The sequence below is a fragment of the Carassius auratus genome, chromosome 4 (genome assembly GCF_003368295.1).
Source record: "Carassius auratus strain Wakin chromosome 4, ASM336829v1, whole genome shotgun sequence".
Lineage (NCBI taxonomy): Eukaryota > Metazoa > Chordata > Actinopteri > Cypriniformes > Cyprinidae > Carassius > Carassius auratus.
The window spans coordinates 3,077,170-3,098,111 of NC_039246.1; the positions used below are offsets into that span (position 1 = coordinate 3,077,170).

General features: G+C 39.3%; 1 protein-coding gene across 3 annotated transcripts in view; it reads left to right on the forward strand.

Moving 5' to 3' along the window:
* The window catches only part of LOC113067115 (membrane-spanning 4-domains subfamily A member 4A-like), a 31,244-nt gene extending 11,096 nt beyond the window's left edge, over positions 1–20,148 (forward strand). Inside the window, exons 2-9 of one of the 3 annotated variants that reach the window (XM_026239396.1) lie at positions 194–265; positions 3,609–3,795; positions 5,421–5,531; positions 5,629–5,697; positions 12,648–12,785; positions 13,362–13,478; positions 19,885–19,956; positions 20,050–20,148. In XM_026239396.1, coding sequence (XP_026095181.1) covers positions 3,628–3,795; positions 5,421–5,531; positions 5,629–5,697; positions 12,648–12,785; positions 13,362–13,478; positions 19,885–19,956; positions 20,050–20,124 — 750 coding nt within the window. In that variant the 5' untranslated portion in view covers positions 194–265; positions 3,609–3,627 and the 3' untranslated portion in view covers positions 20,125–20,148. Of the gene's footprint in view, positions 1–193; positions 266–533; positions 2,454–3,608; positions 3,796–5,420; positions 5,532–5,628; positions 5,698–12,647; positions 12,786–13,361; positions 13,479–19,884; positions 19,957–20,049 lie in introns of those variants that run through there. The other 2 variants (XM_026239405.1, XM_026239390.1) reach the window with 2 other exon arrangements.
* Positions 20,149–20,942: the final 794 nt, after the last annotated feature.

The following is a 20,942-nucleotide window of genomic DNA, read 5'->3' on the forward strand; positions in this document are numbered from 1 at the left end:
CCTAACATGGGGCTAACAAGAAGCTCTAGACCGCAACATCTTCATTTCCCCCGATGGCCCACCACTGCTATACATATATACATACTAATTAATCACACATTTTTTTCTGAATTATATCACGATTATGTCACGGTTCGTGAATGCACTGTCTCCTGCTGGGTTCATGTTACGTCATGTTGATTGTTTCATGTAGGTGGGCAGCTGCAGCTCATTCCAACAGCCTACTTCCAAGGATCTATCACTACCACCACCTCCACCAACGCAGGTCATGCGAGATATGATTGATCAGTTCATATATGTCTACCTGGATGACATATTGATTTTTTCTTCTTCTCTCCAGGAACATGTGCAGCACGTTCAACGAGTGCTTCAGAGGTTGCTAGAGAATGGGCTTTTTGTCAAGGCGGAGAAATGCGAGTTTCATGCACAGTCGGTTCCATTTCTGGGGTATATCGTGTCGACTGAGGGAATACGCATGGATCCCGAGAATGTTAAGGCTGTGGTAGAGTGGCCAAGTCCAGATTCCCGTAAGGCCCTACAGAGGTTTCTGGGATTCGCCAACTTCTGCCGGCGTTTTATTCCCAACTAGCCTCACCTCTGACCGCCTTGACCTCCGCCAAAACTACGTTCAGGTGGTCAGACACAGCCGAGGCTGTGTTTGCCAAACTGAAGAGCTGCTTTGTTTCAGCCCATATCTTGATCACCCCTGACCTATCACGTCAGTTTGTGGTGGAGGTCGATGCATCGGAGGTGAGGGTAGGAGCGGTGTTATCTCAACGTACTCCCTCAGACGACAAGGTCCACCCATGCGCGTTTTTTTCTTATTGTTTATCTCCTGCCGAAGGAAATTATGATATTGGTAACCGAAAATGGTTGGCAGTCTAGATGGCATTGGAGGAATGGCGCCACTGGTTAGAAGGATCGGGGGTTCCTTTTATTGTATGGACAGACCACATGAATTTAGAATACATTAGCACTGCCAAAAGGTTGAACTCCAGGGAGGCTCGGTGGGCAGTTTTTTTTCGGACGTTTTGATTTTACTCTCTCGTACCGCCCGGATTCCAAAAATATTAAACCCGATTCCTTGTCACGTATTTTTGACCGTTCCGAACGACCGTCCACTCCCGTGTGTATTTTTCCTGAGACATTAGTGGTCTCTACACTCACATGGGAGATCGAATCGAAGGTCAAGACAGCCTTAGAAGGGGTAACGCCTCCGCCCGGATGCCCACCGAATCGCTTATTTGTGCCGGAGGGATTATGGTCCAACATTATCCAGGGACATTGTTCTAATGTGGCTTGCCATCCAGGAGTTAACCATACAAACTGTTTGGTCAAGCAACGATTCTGGTGGCCACTTATGGCTCGCGACATTCAGTTTTGTTTTGGCTTTCTCTGTTTGTGCCACTGGTAAGACTTCCAATCGACCCCCTGATGGTTTACTTCAACCGCTGCCGGTCCCTTCGAGATTCTGGTCCCACATCGCTCTAGCTTTTATTACCGCCCTCCCAGGGCAACACGGTAGTTTTGACCGTGGTGGACCGGTTCTCGAAGGCTGCCCACTTTATTCCCTTGCCCAAATTACCGTCAGCCAAGGAGACAGCGTTGACCATTGTAGATCACGTCTTTTATTTACATGGCCCAATTTGTGTCCAAATTTTTGCGAGAATTCTGTAGATTACTGGGAGCGACTGTAAGTCTGTCCTCAGGGTTTCATCCCCAGAGCAATGGTCAAACCGAGAGATCCAACCAAGATTTGGAAAGGGTGTTGCGACATTTGGTTTCCAAGAATCCTTCCTCCTGGAGCCAACAATTGTCTATGGTGGAGTATGCCCACAATACCTTACCAATATCAGCTATGGGCCTATCTCCATTTGAGTGTAGGGTAGGTTACCAGCCACCTATTTTTCCCAGTCTGGAATCTGAAGTCGCGATCCCCTCCATTCACGCCTTCGTCCAGAGGTGTCACCCCACTTGGACTAGAGCCCGCGAGACTCTCCTCCAAGTGGGGGCGCGCACTAAGGCTAAAGCCGATTGCCACTGCTATAGGCCTCCCGTATACGCCGTGGGTAAAAAACGTGTGGTTTTTTACTAAGAATATTCCTCTCCGCTCCATGTCTAATAAATTGGCTCCCAATTTATTACCGTCATGGTTCATGAATGCACCATCTCCTGCTGCGTTCATGTTACGTCATGTTGATTGTTTCATGTGGGTTTTACCCAGCAGCAGCTCATTCCAACAGCCTACTTAATGCCTAGTCTCTTCTTTGTCAGATCGTTGTTTGAGGTCCTCGTGGTTCATGTCTGTTCGTCCTTCAGTGTTCCTGCTTCGTGCTCTGTTTCCTGTTCGGTCGCCTCTGGATTACTGCCATCATCCACGGATCTATCACCACCACCACCACCTCCGCCAACCCACTCAAGACACCTACTCCCCTGTCTGTGCTGCCGTCGAGGTTCCTGCGTCCCTCTCCAACATCTACTCACCGTTACCCTCCTACAATAAATATTATTTACTTGCATTTGCCTCCTGCCCTCCATTAAACAGTGATAGATTAATCTAAAGTTGTTTAAATATTCTTTTATATTGCAATAATTTCACAGACAACATTCAAATTTGTGTACAAACAACATAAAGACAGTATATTTTTAAATGTTTAGTGGCATCTTTTTCTGTGCCTGAAGGCGAGTATCACAGTAACACTGTTGGGAACGTTACTTTAAAAAAGTAATTAGTTATAGTTACTCACTACTTGTTTGAAAAAGTAACTGAATTACTCTATAATTAAAGTAACTTGTTACCAGGGAAAGTAACTATTTGCGTTACTTAAAAAAAAAAAATTGCTATATGTCAGAGAATTTGTATTTTTTTTTTTTTTGCAGTTTTTACAAGTCAGTTGAAATGAGCAGAACAGACAGGTGTTCGTACATAACTTTCGATATTTATTGCACGTCAACAGACAGCAAGAGTTTTATCCTGCACTTCAAGTATTATCTTTGTAAGAAAAGTTGTTTTTGGCCACTAGCTTTGTAGATGCGTATCACACATTACATTTGGTCAAAGGCAAGAACTTGCATGTAATGTGTACAATGAATTTTAAGTAGTGCTTATATCTCCACCTTGAAAATGCCAACTTTTCATCGGATTGCTCCTGACTTGCCATTTCTGCTGCTGCTGCGAATCTCTGTGTAGCTGTTGCGTGTGTGCATGTGTGTGTGTGTTTGGCGCCGCTGGCGCTGCCGCGTGTGCTGGCATGTGTAAAAACACTGCCACTGATTGGCTACCATGAAACACATGACTCTGCAGAGTGCAATGTTTGGATGAGACCAAAATAGAAATGATGTGTTTATATAAGAAGAGATATGTTTGGAGAAAGGAAAACACTGCATTCCAGCATGAGAACCTTATCCCATCTGGGAAACATGGTGGTGGTAGGATCCTGGTTTGGGCCTATTTTGCCATCATTGATGGAACATTTCAGGACATGTGTGCCTCTGTGTGTGTGAAAGAACATCTGCTAAATGCCTTACAGTAAATTATGTAAATCAAATTAAACATGCTGTTTCATAATCATATTGTTCATGTTTTGATTTACTATGATTTTGAACAGGTCAGTTTGAGAAACCAGAATGTCTCACACTGTCGTACCCATGAACTCTTCAACACTCGTCATCCAGTTGCAACCAGCAACACAAACAGCACCTGGGTCGACGGTCACAAATGCTCCTGGAATGACGGGAGCTTCACCTCTTCTAGGAATTCAGGCATTTCTGAAAGGACAACCAAAAGCCCTTGGGGTGAGAAATGTCTCAAACTCAAATATATGACCCTGGACCCCAAAACCAGTCTAAAGGTGCACGCATATATTTAAAACAATAGCCAAAAATACTTTGTATGGGTCAAAATTATATATTTTTTCATTTTACACCAAAAATCATTAGGATCAGTGGTGGAAAGAGTACTGAAGTACAAGTACATTGCTGAAATAGTACTCAATTACAAGTAAAAGTACTGGTGTCAAAAAAGTACTTAAGTAATAGTACAAAGTACTCTTCTCAAAAACTACTCCGAGTACTAATTACTAGTTACTTTTAAGCCGGTAATATTTAATTACCAAAAAATGTTCATATCAAAGACCTATGTGGATAAAAGCAATTTTGAACAAAACCAACTTTTACCTTACTGACAAAGTATGTGAATTAGTGGTCGTGATACAGGAATTTCTAACTTCAATACCTTGGTTGGATAGGAGTGGTAAAAGGGGTCCTATTATGCTGTTTTATAAAGTCTTGGTTTCGTTTTGGCTTGTGTACTAGAACATGCTCTCATGCTTAGTGGTTCGAAAGATGCATTATTTTTCACACAATTTACATTATTACTATACCTTTCTCCCCAGCCTGGCACATATGGCTCGATTAGTTCTGGGTTTGATGAGGCCCTGCCTTCCAAAAAACTAAATGTATTGTGATTGGTTAGCTGTCCCAGCGTGTGTGATTAGCGAACAGCTCAGACGGCCCTTGACAAAGCAGCAAGTTCCCTCTGTTCTAGTATTGTCTAGAATGGCATCAATATTTTCATATAAATTTGAGCACGCAAATTTGCACGCACTGATTTTGCAAGACATATTAGAGTGGTAACATTGTTATTTTTTTTTGCCTTAATCATGGTTTAGATAGGATGTTAAAAACTGCTTAAAAACAACTGCATTTACTATCTACAGATAAGTGCAACGGTAAGATGTATTACATCTTAGAAACGGCATTCAACTCAAAACTCGACGCTACAGCAGCACTTCTCGGTCGTCATCTTGTCTGATCCACTCAGCCAAGTGTTCTAACCATGATCTCGCCCCTCCCCACCAACCAACCATTTCCATAGGCAGGATTTATTTAAATGATATTCTAATGGGCTGCTTTGTGACATCACAAACCCCAGAAAACAACCCTGTAGTTCAAACTAAACTTTTTTTTTTTTTTGTAGTTCTTGAAAAGGGATTTTTAATTAAATATCTCCATTTGGCATCAACTTTAAGATTTATAACTTTGTAGATCTTTTTAAGCCTAAACATACACACTACAGACTGACTAAAATTCATAATAAAAAGCATAATAGGACCCATTACATCTGCTTGTTATGTCTGACATTATGCTTCACTGCTTCTGGGTCCTAACACTCTGCCAGATGTCCCCTCAGAAAACAACAAAACTGGCTTAATTATATATAATATTAATTCAATTGTGCTCATAATTGCTGCTGAGACAATGACAATTCCAAACTTGCAAAATATATTTTTGGGGATATTTTTCTAGTACCATCATAAGTCCATAACTACAGCTGCCATATTGTATATTTTATATTGTTCCACTTTATGAAAGACTCTCATACTACTCACACTTTCTGCATTTCTATTTGTCCTTCACAGACGGTCCAGATAATGATCGGTGTGACGACTTTCCTGTTTGGCATTGTGTCTACAGTTTATGCAGAAGCCATCTTTATCCATACTGGTATTACTTACTGGGGATCTCTCATCGTAAGAAACTACTATACAATTAAGTTTTATATAGTTTAGAAAACAAACTACATATTTCAACCCAAGCCTCAATGTTTTTCCTTTTCTCTCTTCTCAGTACATTGCTGCAGGGTCACTCAGCATTGCTGCAGAAAACAACAAAGAAAAACCCTCCAGTTTGTGTTTGGTATGTACACAGCAGTTTTTTTGGCATTTAACCCTTTAGGCGCCAGAGGTTTTGTCCTAAAACGTTCGATTTTGACATAATAATTTCAAAAGGCTATATCTTAATTTATAAAAGATAGAGACTTTATCAATTATAAAAATTTTAAAGGATGACCAAATGTTTATGTAGGGATAAATTTTCCCATCTAATTTGCATATTATGACGGCATATGGGGGTGGCCATCTTGAATTGTAGAATTTTCATGAAAAGTCACGTTTAAATAATAAAATGCAGCACTTCTTTCCCCCCAAAAATTTCCCTCACCTTCTGGTTGCTATATTGCACAATACTGAATGCTCAGGTAAATAGTAAGTAGTAAACAAACTGTGTAAATCATTACTAATAAATGGTAGAAACAAACCGAATGCATTTAGCGGTTGGGATTTTCAGTTTACTACATGCAGCAGGCACTCTGGTTCCATGTGTGGGGCACATATATATTATTCATATGACACACAAACACAAGCAGACAAGACCTTTTTAGTTCAAAATCTATGCCCCGTGTCACATCTTCTCTGCTCCTGCAATGAGCTTCGCGGCCAGATCTGCCTCGCGCACGCGCCGAGTGTGTACAGCTCGGACTACTGTCAGTGTCATTGCGACTCCCCACCTTGCCTCCTAACTGTCCTATGAATACTTCAACCTCGTCTAACATACCCAGTGGCATTAGACAAAGTCTCCACTACAATACTGTCCCCGCGATTGCAGAGATGTGCGGTCAAAAGACATATATACGGTCAGAAGACAAATATACATGTCTAGCGCGGTAAAAATCTCCCGCCTCGTCCGCCGCAACTATAACACGCCTGCTAATTTCGCAAAGACTCTGACCCCTGCAAACATTGGTCCTTTGCCAAATGTCAGAGGTGTGAACATTTACATTGGGCAAAGGATTCACCGTTTGTGCTTGGTATAGGGCTATACTTTCACTTTTAGTGTCACCGTCATCTTCTGAATGCAGATATTCCCCTTCAGAATCAGTGTCCGCGAATAGAAGTCCCAACGCCTCATTGCGGCTTTATTGATGCCATTAGATAATATTAATAATGATAATAATAATGCCAATACTCGCTGACGTTGACAATATTGGTCAGATAAAAAGGCTCACTCTCACACTAGCTCCGCTTTTTTCACACTGATTCAATGCGCTCTAGCTCGAACATTTTGTATAGGAGCAAGAAGTTTTTTTTGAGTCAGAGATGAAGTATTACATGTCTGCTATCTGGTGCAGGGGAGGTCGTGTGAAATTTGACACCCTATTTGACAAAACGGGTTGTTTTATTCAGTGCCGCATCTTGTCGAGTAAACTCAACCGTGGTGCCAAGAGGGTTAAGCACCAACTGGAAGTACAGAAATAGTGTTCATTTGTGTTTGTACTGATTTTCTAGACTTATTTATACGGATTTATTCTTCTATAAATTTATATGGGTATCGATGACCATAATTCATGATTTGATCTTTATGTCCTGAATGCAGCACCCACACTTAATGACCCCAAAATTATCAGGAAGGTCCCAAACATGAATATCCATTTAGACGTACAGAAACTCAACACTAGGTAGCACAATAATAATAATATGATCTGCATTTGAGTAATTTCTACAAACAATAAATGTTTTCCCATGAATCCTTAAGATGTTTTTTGGTCCATGGCCATTTATACATTTAAGTGTTTTTAAAAATTGATATTTATATATAATCCGAAAGCTGAATAAATAAGCTTTCCATTGATGTATGATTAATTGGGACAATATAATCAAACAATATTTGACCGAGATACAATATATTTTTAGTAGGAAATGTAAAAAAAAGTTCTTCATGGAACATGCTCTTTACTTGGTATCCTAATGATTTTTGGCATAAAAGAAAAATAGATCATTGTGACCTATACAATGTTTTTTTGGTTTTTGTTAAAAATATATCTCAGCAACTTAAGACTAGTTTTGTGGTCCAAGGCACACATATAGAACGATGCTGCTGCTACTGTGACACAGCAAGGAGATGTAGGGGAATCCATGAAGACTTTATTTACACCAACCCAAAGTAAATCACGCATAGCTGAGGGGTTAGATGAACAATATCGGACGCTAGACACAGAAAAACACAGGGCTTAAGAACTTAGAACTAAATGAGACACCTGAAATGAAATAGCTTATTAAACATAGAAAACTCCTGGGAACTATGATCATAAGACATGGGAGAAACAAGGTAATGTGGCACGCGGAGGAGGAAAACACAAGACATGGTGGAGCAGGGAACTCAGGGGCTGTGGTGGAGTAGGGAAGTCAGGGCTATGGTGACCACTGTGGAATAGGGAACTCAGAACTCAGGGGACCATGGCGGGAAAGGGAACTCAGAACTCCGAGCCATGCCAGAGTAGGGAACTCAGAACTCAGGGGACCATGGCAGGATAGGGAACTCAAAACTCGGGGCCATGGCGGAGTAGGATACTCAGAACTCAGGGAGCCATGCAGGAGTAGGGAACTCAGAACTCAGGGGATCATGGCAATAAAGAGAACTCAGAACTCGGGGCCATGGCGGAGTAGGGAACTCAGCACTCAGGGAGCCATGCCAGCTTACATTCTGGTGACGAGAAAACAACTTGCATGAACTGCTGCAAACTTCTACAATCGATTGGGGTCCTTGAAACAAAGGTTCTTGCTGGACTTCCAAAACAGGCAGAAACACTCAGCAGACCGTCGTCATGGACGCTCTCAGCATACAGCCGATGAGTCCCATGAAACTTCTGAATCTCAACAGTTTATAAGAAGTGTAGAGAAACAAACTGAAACTGATCGCCACACTAATCGATGACACAAACAGGGAGCGAGACCCAAAAGAACACAAGACATCAGATTTTCCAGAGTTTCTCGTATTGCTGCCATATCTTCCTCTATTCACAAGTCTTGTCATAGTTGAATCTGGGGTACTGTTATTCGAACAACACTTATACATCTTGAGAACAGATTTGAATCATTAATGAAAGCAGGTGAGGAATCCCCAAATATGATTAAACATGGATCGGATCAGCCAGCAGCTAACACCGCTACTAACAGGAGCTCAAGGACGAGCAGACAGTGGCATTCAGCTCAGAGCACAACCGAGCACAGGACTCTGATAGTGGGTGACTATTATCAGAAATATCAGTAGCAGGACTCCAACAACATGCTGCCTTCCTCAAACAATGGTCTCTGATGTTAACAAAGAACTTTCTCAACATTCTGATGATCGTCATTGACACATCCCACAAGGACACTGATAACACCATGCAGCCACAACAAGCACAGCTCATAGATAACATCCCGGCTGAGCCCTGCCCACAGAGCTTCTCACATACAGATTCTGATGTATCAAAACTGCTCCAAGACTCCGCACCCAAGGACAACTTTCTGGAAAACAGCCAGGAAAGCCAGGACAACATATCACAGTCACCGGAAACACCAGAGCCACAGCCCGCTCGCCGGACATATTATCCCTCTCTCCAGCTTCTCACAGAAAATGGAGGAATTTGTTTATGCTGGGGCTAAACAATCCCATTCATTCGCTGCAAGCCCCCAGATATCAACAAGAAAATGGTGGGCCCCCCACCCACCAAAGCCTGTGGGCCCTGCTCCTGTGAGAACTCTCCGACCGCTTGCCTGGGCCCAAACCCTCCATCTGCTGTAGGTGAACCAAAAACAACTCAGCAGCTCTCAGTGATTTGTCGGGTCCCCTCTATAATAGCACCAACATTCACAAATGATTACAGAACAAGTGGGAACCCAGTGTGCTTGTAGCTTTCTCTATTTCAGTTTTATTTTGTGATAGAAAGTCTAAGGCCTTCTCAATCCGAAGGGCAAACTCATCCAATCTGCAGCCTATTATGCATCAAACTAAGATTGATGTAAAGACACAAAGCACTGCCATCAAGTTAGCATTTTTAAACATTTGCTCAATAAAAAATAAATAATTTCTAATCAATTACTTTATAACCACAAGCAATCAGAATTTTATGTTTCAAAAACAAAACATGGCTAGAAGACAGCTGAAGTGCAACAGTCCTCAATGAAGTAGGAGAGGTGGGGGTGTAGCTGCTCTATTTAAAGATGTCTGTCATTGCAGGGGATTTTAATATTCACATAGATCATGCAGAAAACATAACTACAAAATAAATTATAACAGTTCCAAACACTTTTGACCTAGTTCAGCATGTGGTTGGACCCACCCACAAAGGTGGACACACTCTAGACTTAATAACAATGGATGAAATGTTTAGACCCCTACTGATGATTAAGGACGTAGCACTATCTGATCACTTCTGTATTTTCTTTGATATTGATCTCTGCTACCACTGAATCTAGAACGGTCTCCATCAGACAGGGTTTCTGCAGGGTTTAATCAGTCAAATGTAAGACTTAAATTCAAATCCTAATAGTCATAAAAAGGTTTTATGACCTACATGAATTACGATAAATAACTTTCTAATATAATCTAAATAATTCCTTTCAAAAGTCTTTTTTTATTATTGACTTTCATTGAAAGTAACACGTTGCATTATTTAAAGAGTTATTCTATTATTTTTTAAGATTAAGAAACTGAAGCGTTCGCCTTATTTTTCTTGAGTATCAAGAACACTTAACAGTTGTAACATTGTCAATTAACAATTGTTTTATGGCATTACTTTCCAAAATAACAAGTGTTTTATTGGTGTTTGGTCACAGTATTCAACACCCACAGCCAGGACCGTAGCTGGGGTCAGCGGGGCCCCGGTGAAGGTTGGACCAGTGGGCCCTGTTTGAAATGGTTTCATTTGTATGTTCGTTTATTCTTATTTATTTTTGCTATTTACACAATCTTTAAGTTTTTTTCAAGTTTGTAGGTGTCCAGGTACAGAAACCGAATAATTAAATGTAAAATAGCAGTGTATAGTCTTCAATATAAAAATAAAATATACAATCAAACCAAAATTTATTCAGACACCTTGAACATTTCTCACATTATTACAGTTTATTTGCTATTGCTTCTAAAATGGTTATAAAATATGACAAGGATTTAGAGTTAAACTCTGTCACAACAAATTCGTCTTGATAATGTCATAACTTTGATAGAAATGTACGTAATGGATTACAAAAAATAATAATAAATAATAATAAATATCGAAAAAATATTCGAGCATACTTTCCATTTTGACATTATGTATGTATGTGTCGGCACAAGAGCAAAAAGAAGCAAATTCGGTGCAAGTTACAAGCATTTTGAGACTCCTTTCTCTGTGTGAGCCCTGACTGAACACCTCAACACCGCGCTACTGAATTGGGCTCTTTCACATCCTTTTGTTTGTTCAAAACTGCGATTAGTATTTGTTCGTTCATGTGCAAAAGGGACTGTCAGTGAAACACGGCTCTCTCCGCACCGAACACAGAGCGCGCGAGTGACCAGCTAACGTTACTCAGTTCAGCTTTTCCGCGTCTTGTGATTGGATGCCTGATACAGATTGTTAGCGTCTGGTTTGAGCCAGCGACTAAATGCACCGTCTTCGAGCCATAGATCGTTAAAGGTACATTTTCCCATTGTGATAACCAGGATGATTTCAATTAACCTAAGCAGTGACTCAGTATGACACAGTATGATCGGAGTTCGCGCGGGTTTCTGTGAAAGTCCTTCTGACAAATCTGTATGCTGCCGCATTGACCTTGTGGTTCTGGAGCGCTGTGACACCAGTGTGATACCACCCAGATTCCTCATACAGAACTACAACAGGTGAAACAAATGAATGCCATTGCGAGCGCATTTTGATGGAAGAACAAATTAATGGACTAGCATATCAATTTAAGACGTGGCTAAATGTTTTTTATGACCTCGTATGGAAAATCCGGACGTTTTTATGACCCGCGGAAACCCTGATCAGATGATGCATTAACGAGAACACTAGTGTGCTGTTTATGGAGGCTATATCTTTAACACCAAGCATCACTAGTGAGGACTGTGATAAATTTGAACTAAACCACTTACTTGAGTACAATGGACAAGCCTCATCCTGGCTTCTGCCTTCAGATTCCCAGTGAAATTCTCTCAGACAACAAATGCAATGAGTTTGCTTCCTTCTTTTCTGAGAAAATCATCAATATCAGGAAGGCGATTAGCACATCTTCAAGTAATGCAGAGGTCAGACAGATTTGGCCGCAATATCAAAAAGATACTATGTCCATTTTTTTCAATTGATAGCAAAATTTTGGAAGAAATAGTGCAGCACCTAAAATAGTCAACCTGCTATCTTGACACACTTCCCACATTTTTTTTTCAAAGTGTTTCAAGTGTGCTTAATGGTTTAGAAGCAGATCTCTTAGAAGTGGTGAACACCTCACTTTCTTACTGGGCCATATCCAAACTCCCTATAAACTGCAGTTGTTAAGCCCCTCCTGAAAAAGAGCAATCTTGATAACACCATTTTGAGCAATAAACCAATATCTAATCTTCCTTTTATTGGCAAATATATATCTAATTTTCACTAAATTTTGCACACTTCAGCCAGGGATGCTGCTGGCAACCCTCTTTTTTTCACAAATTGATCTTTATGTCCTGAACGCAACACCCAAACTCAATGAAGCAATATATATATATATAGTGGTATACACAGGACATTTTGAAAATTCATGCATGTAGGAGACGCTTCAACTCCACAAAAATGTAACCGTAGGATTGGTAAAGTTGAAAATGAATATGAATCTTCATAATATGAAAATAATAATATGAAAACAAGGCCGCTATCAGCCAATCGAATTTCAGCAACTAATAACCTCAAAAGTGCATTTTTAATCACACTTCATATACTTTTATATGTACATTAACATGGTAACACAATTTCTAAACATTTCTACAAAAGTCTTGCTAATTTATTAATTGTTTTTTTTGTGTTTTTTTTCTGCCTATAGATGAATGCTTCACTGGGAATGAACATTTCCAGTATTATAACTGCAGGGATTGCCATTGTTTACCTTTCACTAGATTTTGTTTTTTGGCGATACCCTAACTGCAACGACTATTCCTGTTATTTAGAGCAAAAGTATGAGGTATGTCATCAACTTTTATATTCACAATTAACATCAAATTGTGTCAAAGTGGAAATTGTATTTAATATTTACCGTAAGATCACTGTGTGGTCAGTACACAAGCCTTTATCAGCACTCTTCTGTTCACTGTTTTTATCTGGCATTTCAGAAGTAGTTTATAGATCATTTATAATACAAGAAGTCATTGACATTATACGTTAATTGTAAACTCAGTCCAGTTTGAAAGCCAGTGCAAACCCTCATTTGACCTTCATAACAAAACTTCTGTCAGCATATACTAATGACAGTGAAATACTAGCAATATAAAGGACAGATATTTCTGTGGCTAACGTCACTGCATATGCATTTGCAAGAGTTTCCCTTTCAGGCACAAAATTATTTAAATGAATCATGCAACATAGTTAACTAAGGTTTGTGCTGTCATGCTAATTTGTCTTCTTTAGTAACCCTGACCCTAAAATTGTAATATTACTATAAAAGCTTCACAGATGGTAGATTCTGGACTGAGTTTTGATCGTACAAGTGTGAGTAGAAATGATCATGGATTATTTGTGTTAATCTTGATTTTTCTCTCAGACTCTCTTCAGGGGAATCAGAGGTGTTATAATGTTATTCACCGTACTCGAGCTTATCATCTCCATCTGTCTGTCAGCATTTGCCTGTAAAGCCAGTGCCTGCCATTCTCCTCCTCTGGTGAGTAATGAGCCAGATCAGGACAGGTGTGTGTTAACTGAACTGATATGTATATACAATGGAAATAGTTACTGTTAAGGCTGTTGACACTTGCTTTACAAGAACCTACAAACACTACATTACAATACAAATATTTAATATCGTTCTTTAATCTCAAATGTTGAGTTCTTCACTTTTTCTTCACAAAATTGAGTTTTAACCCTCTAAGGGTATTTTTGGGGCATGGAGAAGTTTTGTCATGCCCTGACATTTGTGCTTTTTTTCAGTTTCTTATAAACATCTAAATGGGTAAAGTCCAATCTCACTGTAATCAGCACAAACTGGGCTATAATAATATGTGAGCAGCATGTATGTACCTGATTGTGTTTTTGAGAAAAAAAATATTATGCGTGGTTAGTGAAAAACTAAAAATGTCGACAGAAATGTTTGAATTTATGTAAATTTAAATGAAGTGAACTCAGCACACTTTGTATTCCCAAACATTAACCCCAGTGTTTCCCACAGCCTTACACTCTATTGTGGGTCGTTTTCTTCCAGCAGAAGGCTCTTTAAGTGCGGGAGAGATTTTTAAGAGGTTTCTCTGGTAACCCTGTACACAAAGAAGTGCTAAGCTCACAAAAAGCTGCTTTATCATGGATTACATGCAAGATGAATTGAAAATGACATTAAACATTTTTTTGTATATACAGTCGGTTTCTTTCTGAAATACATTGATATAAAAACACCCGCACCGGTTTTTGATTTTTAAACGTGCACTCCTCATGTTTATTCAATGAAGTCAAAGCCTTTTGGAAAATCTATTTGTGGCAGTCAGTTTTGATATTGTGGCAGCTTGCTAGTACCAATCCAGTCTTGACACCTATCACCTGCAGTCTATTTAAATTCCCATTGTTCAGTGTCTCTTCCATCACATCGCTGCTTGCAATTAAGTGTTTTCATTGAGCTATTCTCTATCATCGTGCCACAGCAAGGGGTCGTATGTATCACACATTTGCTTAATGTGGGGGGCTACAAAAGTGTTTTTCTTGGATTCAGAGTTGTTCAGTGTTAAAGACATGGATTTTCGTGCTAAACATGGCCAATGTGGATGAAAGGAGTTTTCTGTGCCAAAAAATCTTACTTCTGGGTTGTACAGTTTCAGTAGTTTTTCGATCATGGATCTAATGACGTAGATGATGGTGGAACTCCTTATGAGCATTTCTCTCGGGAATGCATGCCTGCGCACATGTCGACCAGAGGAGAGGGAGACCTCGCCATAAACGCAATTCATTAGGAATTTGTTGGGAACGCTGCATAGGATTTGTTTAAGAATGTCTCCAAATAAGTATGTTTTGGATGTGAGGATGTGGAGGATGTGAAGTTACCATGTTTGACTTTTCAAAGAACCTAGCATTACATGAACTGTGGATGCAGTTTGCTTTTCCGGGGCAGCAATGGAGTGTAGCAAGTGTGTTTGTGTTCTCGTCATCTCAGTGAAGAATGTTTTATAAACAAGACCAGGTTGATGCTGGATTTGCACATCCTTTGCTATTAAAACATGGTAAAAGACCCCATTCAGGTAAGTACAACTGCATCAGATTTCTTTTTTTCTTTTTTGGGGGGGAGGAAATCAGCACATAAGTGAATATATGTTAATGGAAACAACACAAAACTTCAGTATTAAAGCTCCGCCTACAGGAGCTTGGTTTTCCAGAGAGATTCAGAAGCTGTATTTTTGTCTTGCAGATATGACAAAGCTGGAGACTTTTGGAGATAGGGATTCGGTACTGCTCTGTTGGTACTCGGAATTTGGCATGAGATTTAAGCATTTTAAGAAACATGCTTGTTGCACATCTTCAATTGCTTAACTTGGGGTGACGCTTTCCCCTTTGTGATTTTTACAGCTTGGTAGATACATAAAATTGGATAATATACAACTGTCATCGTATTAGACTGCTGCTTCTGCTAGGTGTGTATGCTTCCCCCTTTAAAATCACACAAATTTAAGAACATGCTTGTTGCACATCCTCTATTGCTTAACTTAATGTGACTTTTCAGCATGTTAGACTCTTAAAATTGGATAATATACAAACTGCCGTCATATTACACTGCTGTTGCTGCTAGGGGTGTATGCTTCCCCCATCCAGTTCATCCAAATTTTTTGCATAAGCAGCTAAAGCAACATGCTTTTTGTATGCTTTCTTTCCGAGTTTGGGTGATGCTTCCCCCATAAATATAGTATCAAGCAACATTTCTCATTGCTGGCCATTCAAATTGCATCAGTTGTGTTGGGGAGTTTGTCATATGGTTGTTTTGGGGGTTTGTCTTGCTGCTCTCCCCGCTCTGTCCAAGCATGGCTGCATGGACAGGCATGTGGAGTGTTGCCCAGAACATAACCATACCGCCAACACTAACTGTATGCAATTATAATTGTCATTAAATATACTTGACAGAAGTGGTCCTGATTGAAATTGAGCATCGCGTTAGTTCAGTCAGGGCACGTTAGTCATGCTTGCATCAGCTGTCAGCTGTTCTAGACGTGTACCAATCCAGTCTTGACACCTATCACCTGCGGCCTATTTAAATTCCCATTCTTCAGCGTCTCTTCCATCGCATTGCTGCTTGCAATTAACTCCCTCCTCCAACTCCAACTCCACCAACTGAACCTGTAATCCGATCTAACTTTGTTCTTTCTTTACAGTCTCTTCATTGGAAGCAGTCGCTATCACATTTTGTTTACAACTCATGTAATTGTGAATTGTAATTATGTATTAAACCCCCAGGGGGGGTTGTCTTGCTGCTCTCCCCGCTCTGTCCAAGCATGGCTGCATGTACAGGCGTATGGAGTGTTGTCCAGAACATAACCTTACCGCCAACACTAACTGTATGCAATTATACAGGTTCCTCTAAAAAATTAGCATATTGTGATAAAGTTCATTATTTTCCATAATGTAATGATAAAAATTAAACTTTCATATATTTTAGATTCATTGCACACCAACTGAAATATTTTTAGGTCTTTTATTGTTTTAATACTGATGATTTTGGCATACAGCTCATGAAAACCCAAAATTCCTATCTAAAAAAATTAGCATATCATGAAAAGGTTCTCTAAACAAGCTATTAACCTAATCATCTGAATCAACTAATTAACTCTAAACACCTGCAAAAGATTCCTGAGGCTTTTAAAAACACCCAGCCTGGTTCATTACTCAAAACCGCAATCATGGGTAAGACTGCTGACCTGCCTGCTGTCCAGAAGGCCATCATTGACACCCTCAAACGAGAGGGTAAGACACAGAAATAAATTTCTGAACGAATAGGCTGTTCTCAGAGTGCTGTATCAAGGCACCTCAGTGGGAAGTCTGTGGGAAGGAAAAAGTGTGGCAAAAAACGCTGCACAACGAGAAGACGTGACCGGACCCTGAGGAAGATTGTGGAGAAGGACCGATTCCAGACCTTGGGGAACCTGCGGAAGCAGTGGACTGAGTCTGGAGTAGAAACATCCAGAGCCACCGTGCACAGGCGTGTGCAGGAAATGGGCTACAGAGAAGCAGCACTGGACTGTTGCTCAGTGGTCCAAAGTACTTTTTTCGGATGAAAGCCAATTTTGCATGTCATTTGGAAATCAAGGTGCCAGAGTCTGGAGGAAGACTGGGGAGAAGGAAATGCCAAAATGCCTGAAGTCCAGTGTCAAGTACCCAAAGTCAGTGATGGTTTGGGGTGCCATGTCAGCTGCTGGTGTTGGTCCACTGTGTTTTATCAAGGGCAGGGTCAATGCAGCTAGCTATCAGGAGATTTTGGAGCACTTCATGATTCCATCTGCTGAAAATCTTTATGGAGATGAAGATTTCGTTTTTCAGCACGACCTGGCAGCTGCTCACAGTTCCAAAACCACTGGTAAATGGTTTACTGACCATGGTACTGTGCTCAATTGGCCTGCCAACTCTCCTGACCTGAACCCCATAGAGAATCTGTGGGATATTGTGAAGAGAAAGTTGAGAGACGCAAGACCCAACACTCTGGATGAGCTTAAGGCCGCTTTTGAAGCATCCTGGGCCTTCATAACACCTCAGCAGTGCCACAGACTGATTGCCTCCATGACACGCCGCATTGAAGCAGTCATTTCTGCAAAAGGATTCCCGACCAAGTATTGAGTGCATAACTGAACATAATTATTTGAAGGTTGACTTTTTTTGTATTAAAAACAGTTTTCTTTTATTGGTTATTCGTAATTTTGGGTTTTCATGAGCTGTATGCCAAAATGTAAGTATTAAAACAATAAAAGACCTGAAATATTTCAGTTGGTGTGCAATGAATCTTAAATATATGAAAGTTTAATTTTTATCATTACATGAACTTTATCACAATATGCTGTGCCTGTAATTGTCATAAATATACTTGACGGAAGTGGTCCTGATTTAAGTATATTTGTTGTTCCAGTCAAATCCTTGTCAAACACACAATGTGTTGTGGGCAGTTTTAGCTATTAGAGTGTGCACAGATCTGCAATTAGAATTTCAGTCATATTGTAAGTTGAATCCAACGTCACGAAAAGTGAAGTACATTCGTAATCTTGAGCAGTGATTAGCGACCGTGGCAGGAGAGTACGCATCTACTTCATCAGATTACTGAGCTTTTCTCAGTATTATTGTCCTAAAGGACACAGTGTCTTGTTCCCTTTTCAGGGAACCATGATTACATAAGTAACCTCCAGTTAGCTGGATTTGATTGCTGATGATTTCGCTTGATCTTGGATTATTTTGGTACTTCGAAGCTCGTCCGGAGTTGTTGCCAAAGCAAAAGGTCCGTAATCTTAAAGTTGCTCGGGAAAATTAGATCTCATCTTTTTAAGCAGAACCGATACTTAAAATCTGTCCCAGCCACGGGTAATTTATTACAAAAGTATCCTACTGATCCAGGGACAATAATTTAAAATAATAATAATTAAAAAAAATTAAGATAATACAATAATGTTGTGTAGTCTTTAATACTTAAGACAGCCAGTTTTACTATTTAAATATTTATTTATCATAGAATTATTACTTCTAATATTATTACACACATGCTATACAGATAATGTAGAGCTTTGAGTGATGACAGTTACTATGTGGCTTGATGGAGCAGAGGAGATGCAGATAACATGATCCCTTAAGAAACTTTCATTAATGCTGTCACATAACAAATCTGATCAAATATTAAATTTAATGAATTGCTAATTACAACATTGAAATAAAAAAGTACAGCCTGTACAAATATTAGAAATCATGAATATAAAAAATTGGGAATTATGTAAAACATTAAAACAAAATAAAAACATTTTAAATCCACATTTCACTTATCTATTATAACATGTATGTAGTGTTGTTTGCTTGGCTGTTTACTTATAAAATTTCAGAAATGTGTCAAGTTTTTGGTCCGTGACTTTATTAATTATATGAGTTCGTTAAGTTGCTGTCAGCCAGTCGCTGCACTGCTGATCATGGTTGAGTATCAAAACATAGTCCCTTTTAAACCAACCCATGAACACACAATTATCTCAGATAACTCAATCCAGCCATACTAATCATACACAACAGGTGTGCTCAAAGAACCGAATTAGCCAGATCCTGATTAGCGAGATGATATCATCTTGGACTACATCTACATTAATCCGGATGCATTTGAAAATGACATTTTCGTTTTAAAATGCTCTCCGTCCACATTAGCATTTTCATCCACACTGAAACATCAGAAAACCTTAAATTCGCTTTCTGTGCATGCGCAAATCCTCAAAAAAGCTCACTGCAGATGATACACACGGAACAGACATAATATGTTTTTATGCAGTTCTTCTGACAGGATTATTTTATTTACAAAAAGAACACACCATTCAGTGACACGTCCAGGTCGCACACACTCATGATTGTATGTCTGATCTAAAACACAACTCTCGTGTTTTGCCGCAAATACCAATTGCGAGAAAATTTGCTTTCACCTTTGCCAAAACGGAGAAAAAAATATGCGTTTTCAAATGAAAACGTATTTGTGTGGACAAGGCCTTGGTTTGACATTTGATCTCAGATGTAATAAGCGATGTACAAAGAACTGGCCCCAGTCATCTGCTCCACCTGCACCTTCCAGGATTTAGTTTGTTGCCATCCTCCTGGTTGACCATCTGTTAGTTTGGTGTCATTTTTACAGATTTTATTTTATCGTTATGTTTAGGTGTGTGTCTCATTATCTCACAACTTTAGTTCAGTTCTTTATGTTTGATTGTGTCGGATTAACGTCTTTTGGAACATTTATTTTCTTCCTCCTGCATTTGTATTCAGCTACTGAAACTGTAATACTGAAACTGTCTGCTGGTGTTATTACATTTATGGCATCTCACAATAAGAAGGAATAAAACACTACATTTTATATTGTGCATTTTTTTTCACCATAGGTGCAGTTTGCGCAGGTTTTATCACCACAGTCCTCTGATTTCACGCGTTTACATGATCTTAACAACTCAGAGGTAAGAAAATGTTGATCCCCAGTTTAACTGGACTTTGAGTAAAATGCTAGTCAAAAAAAAAAAACATTTATATATTTATTTCTTTTTTTTCAGATACCTGTGGCAAGCAGCTCTTCCATTCATCACCAGCCTGCAGACACTCCTCCACAATACAGTGAATCTAAATAAATATGAATAAGTGGGCTTTTACCTTATGAAACAAAAAAATATATGTGAATGTATTAGAACAGTGGTTCCCAAACCTGTCCTAGAGGACCCCCTGCCCTGAACCTTTTGTATGTGTCCTTCATCTAACACACCTGATTCCACTCATCAGTTCAATAGTAGAGACTCTGAGAACTAAATTAGTTGTGTCTGATTAGGGAGACATACAAATGTTCAGGTCCTCCAGGACAGGTTTGGGAACCACTAAATTGGAAAATATAATGCAATATATTAAATAATATATTTATACATATATTGTTATTGTTATCTTATATTTTTCTACATACTGCAATATATACTGCACCACAATTTTACATGTAATAGCTTTATTAAAAATCAATTTCGATTTCAAAAGTTAATGCTTAGGTTCACATAAAGCTGAACACAAACTTTTCTCTCATATTGTTTGCATAGTCACACATTCAGTACCGTATTTTTCGGACTATAAGTCACACCTAAGTTGCATACGTCATGATGAGGAAAAAAAAACATATATATGTCGCACTAGACTATAAGTCGCATTTATTTAGAACCAAGAACCAAGAGAAAAGGTATATGAAAATATTTGTGGTATATAAAAAACTGTACTGAAAAGATAAATAAAAGTTTTGGACTTTTAAACGATCAGATGTCTGGTTTAATAAATGGCAACATTATGTGTGTGCACATACACAAAGTATAATTTTATCACATATATATCTATACATTGTATTATGTATTCAACAATATATTATTCAGTGTATTTTCAATATACATAACAATTTAATATATTGATTGTTAAT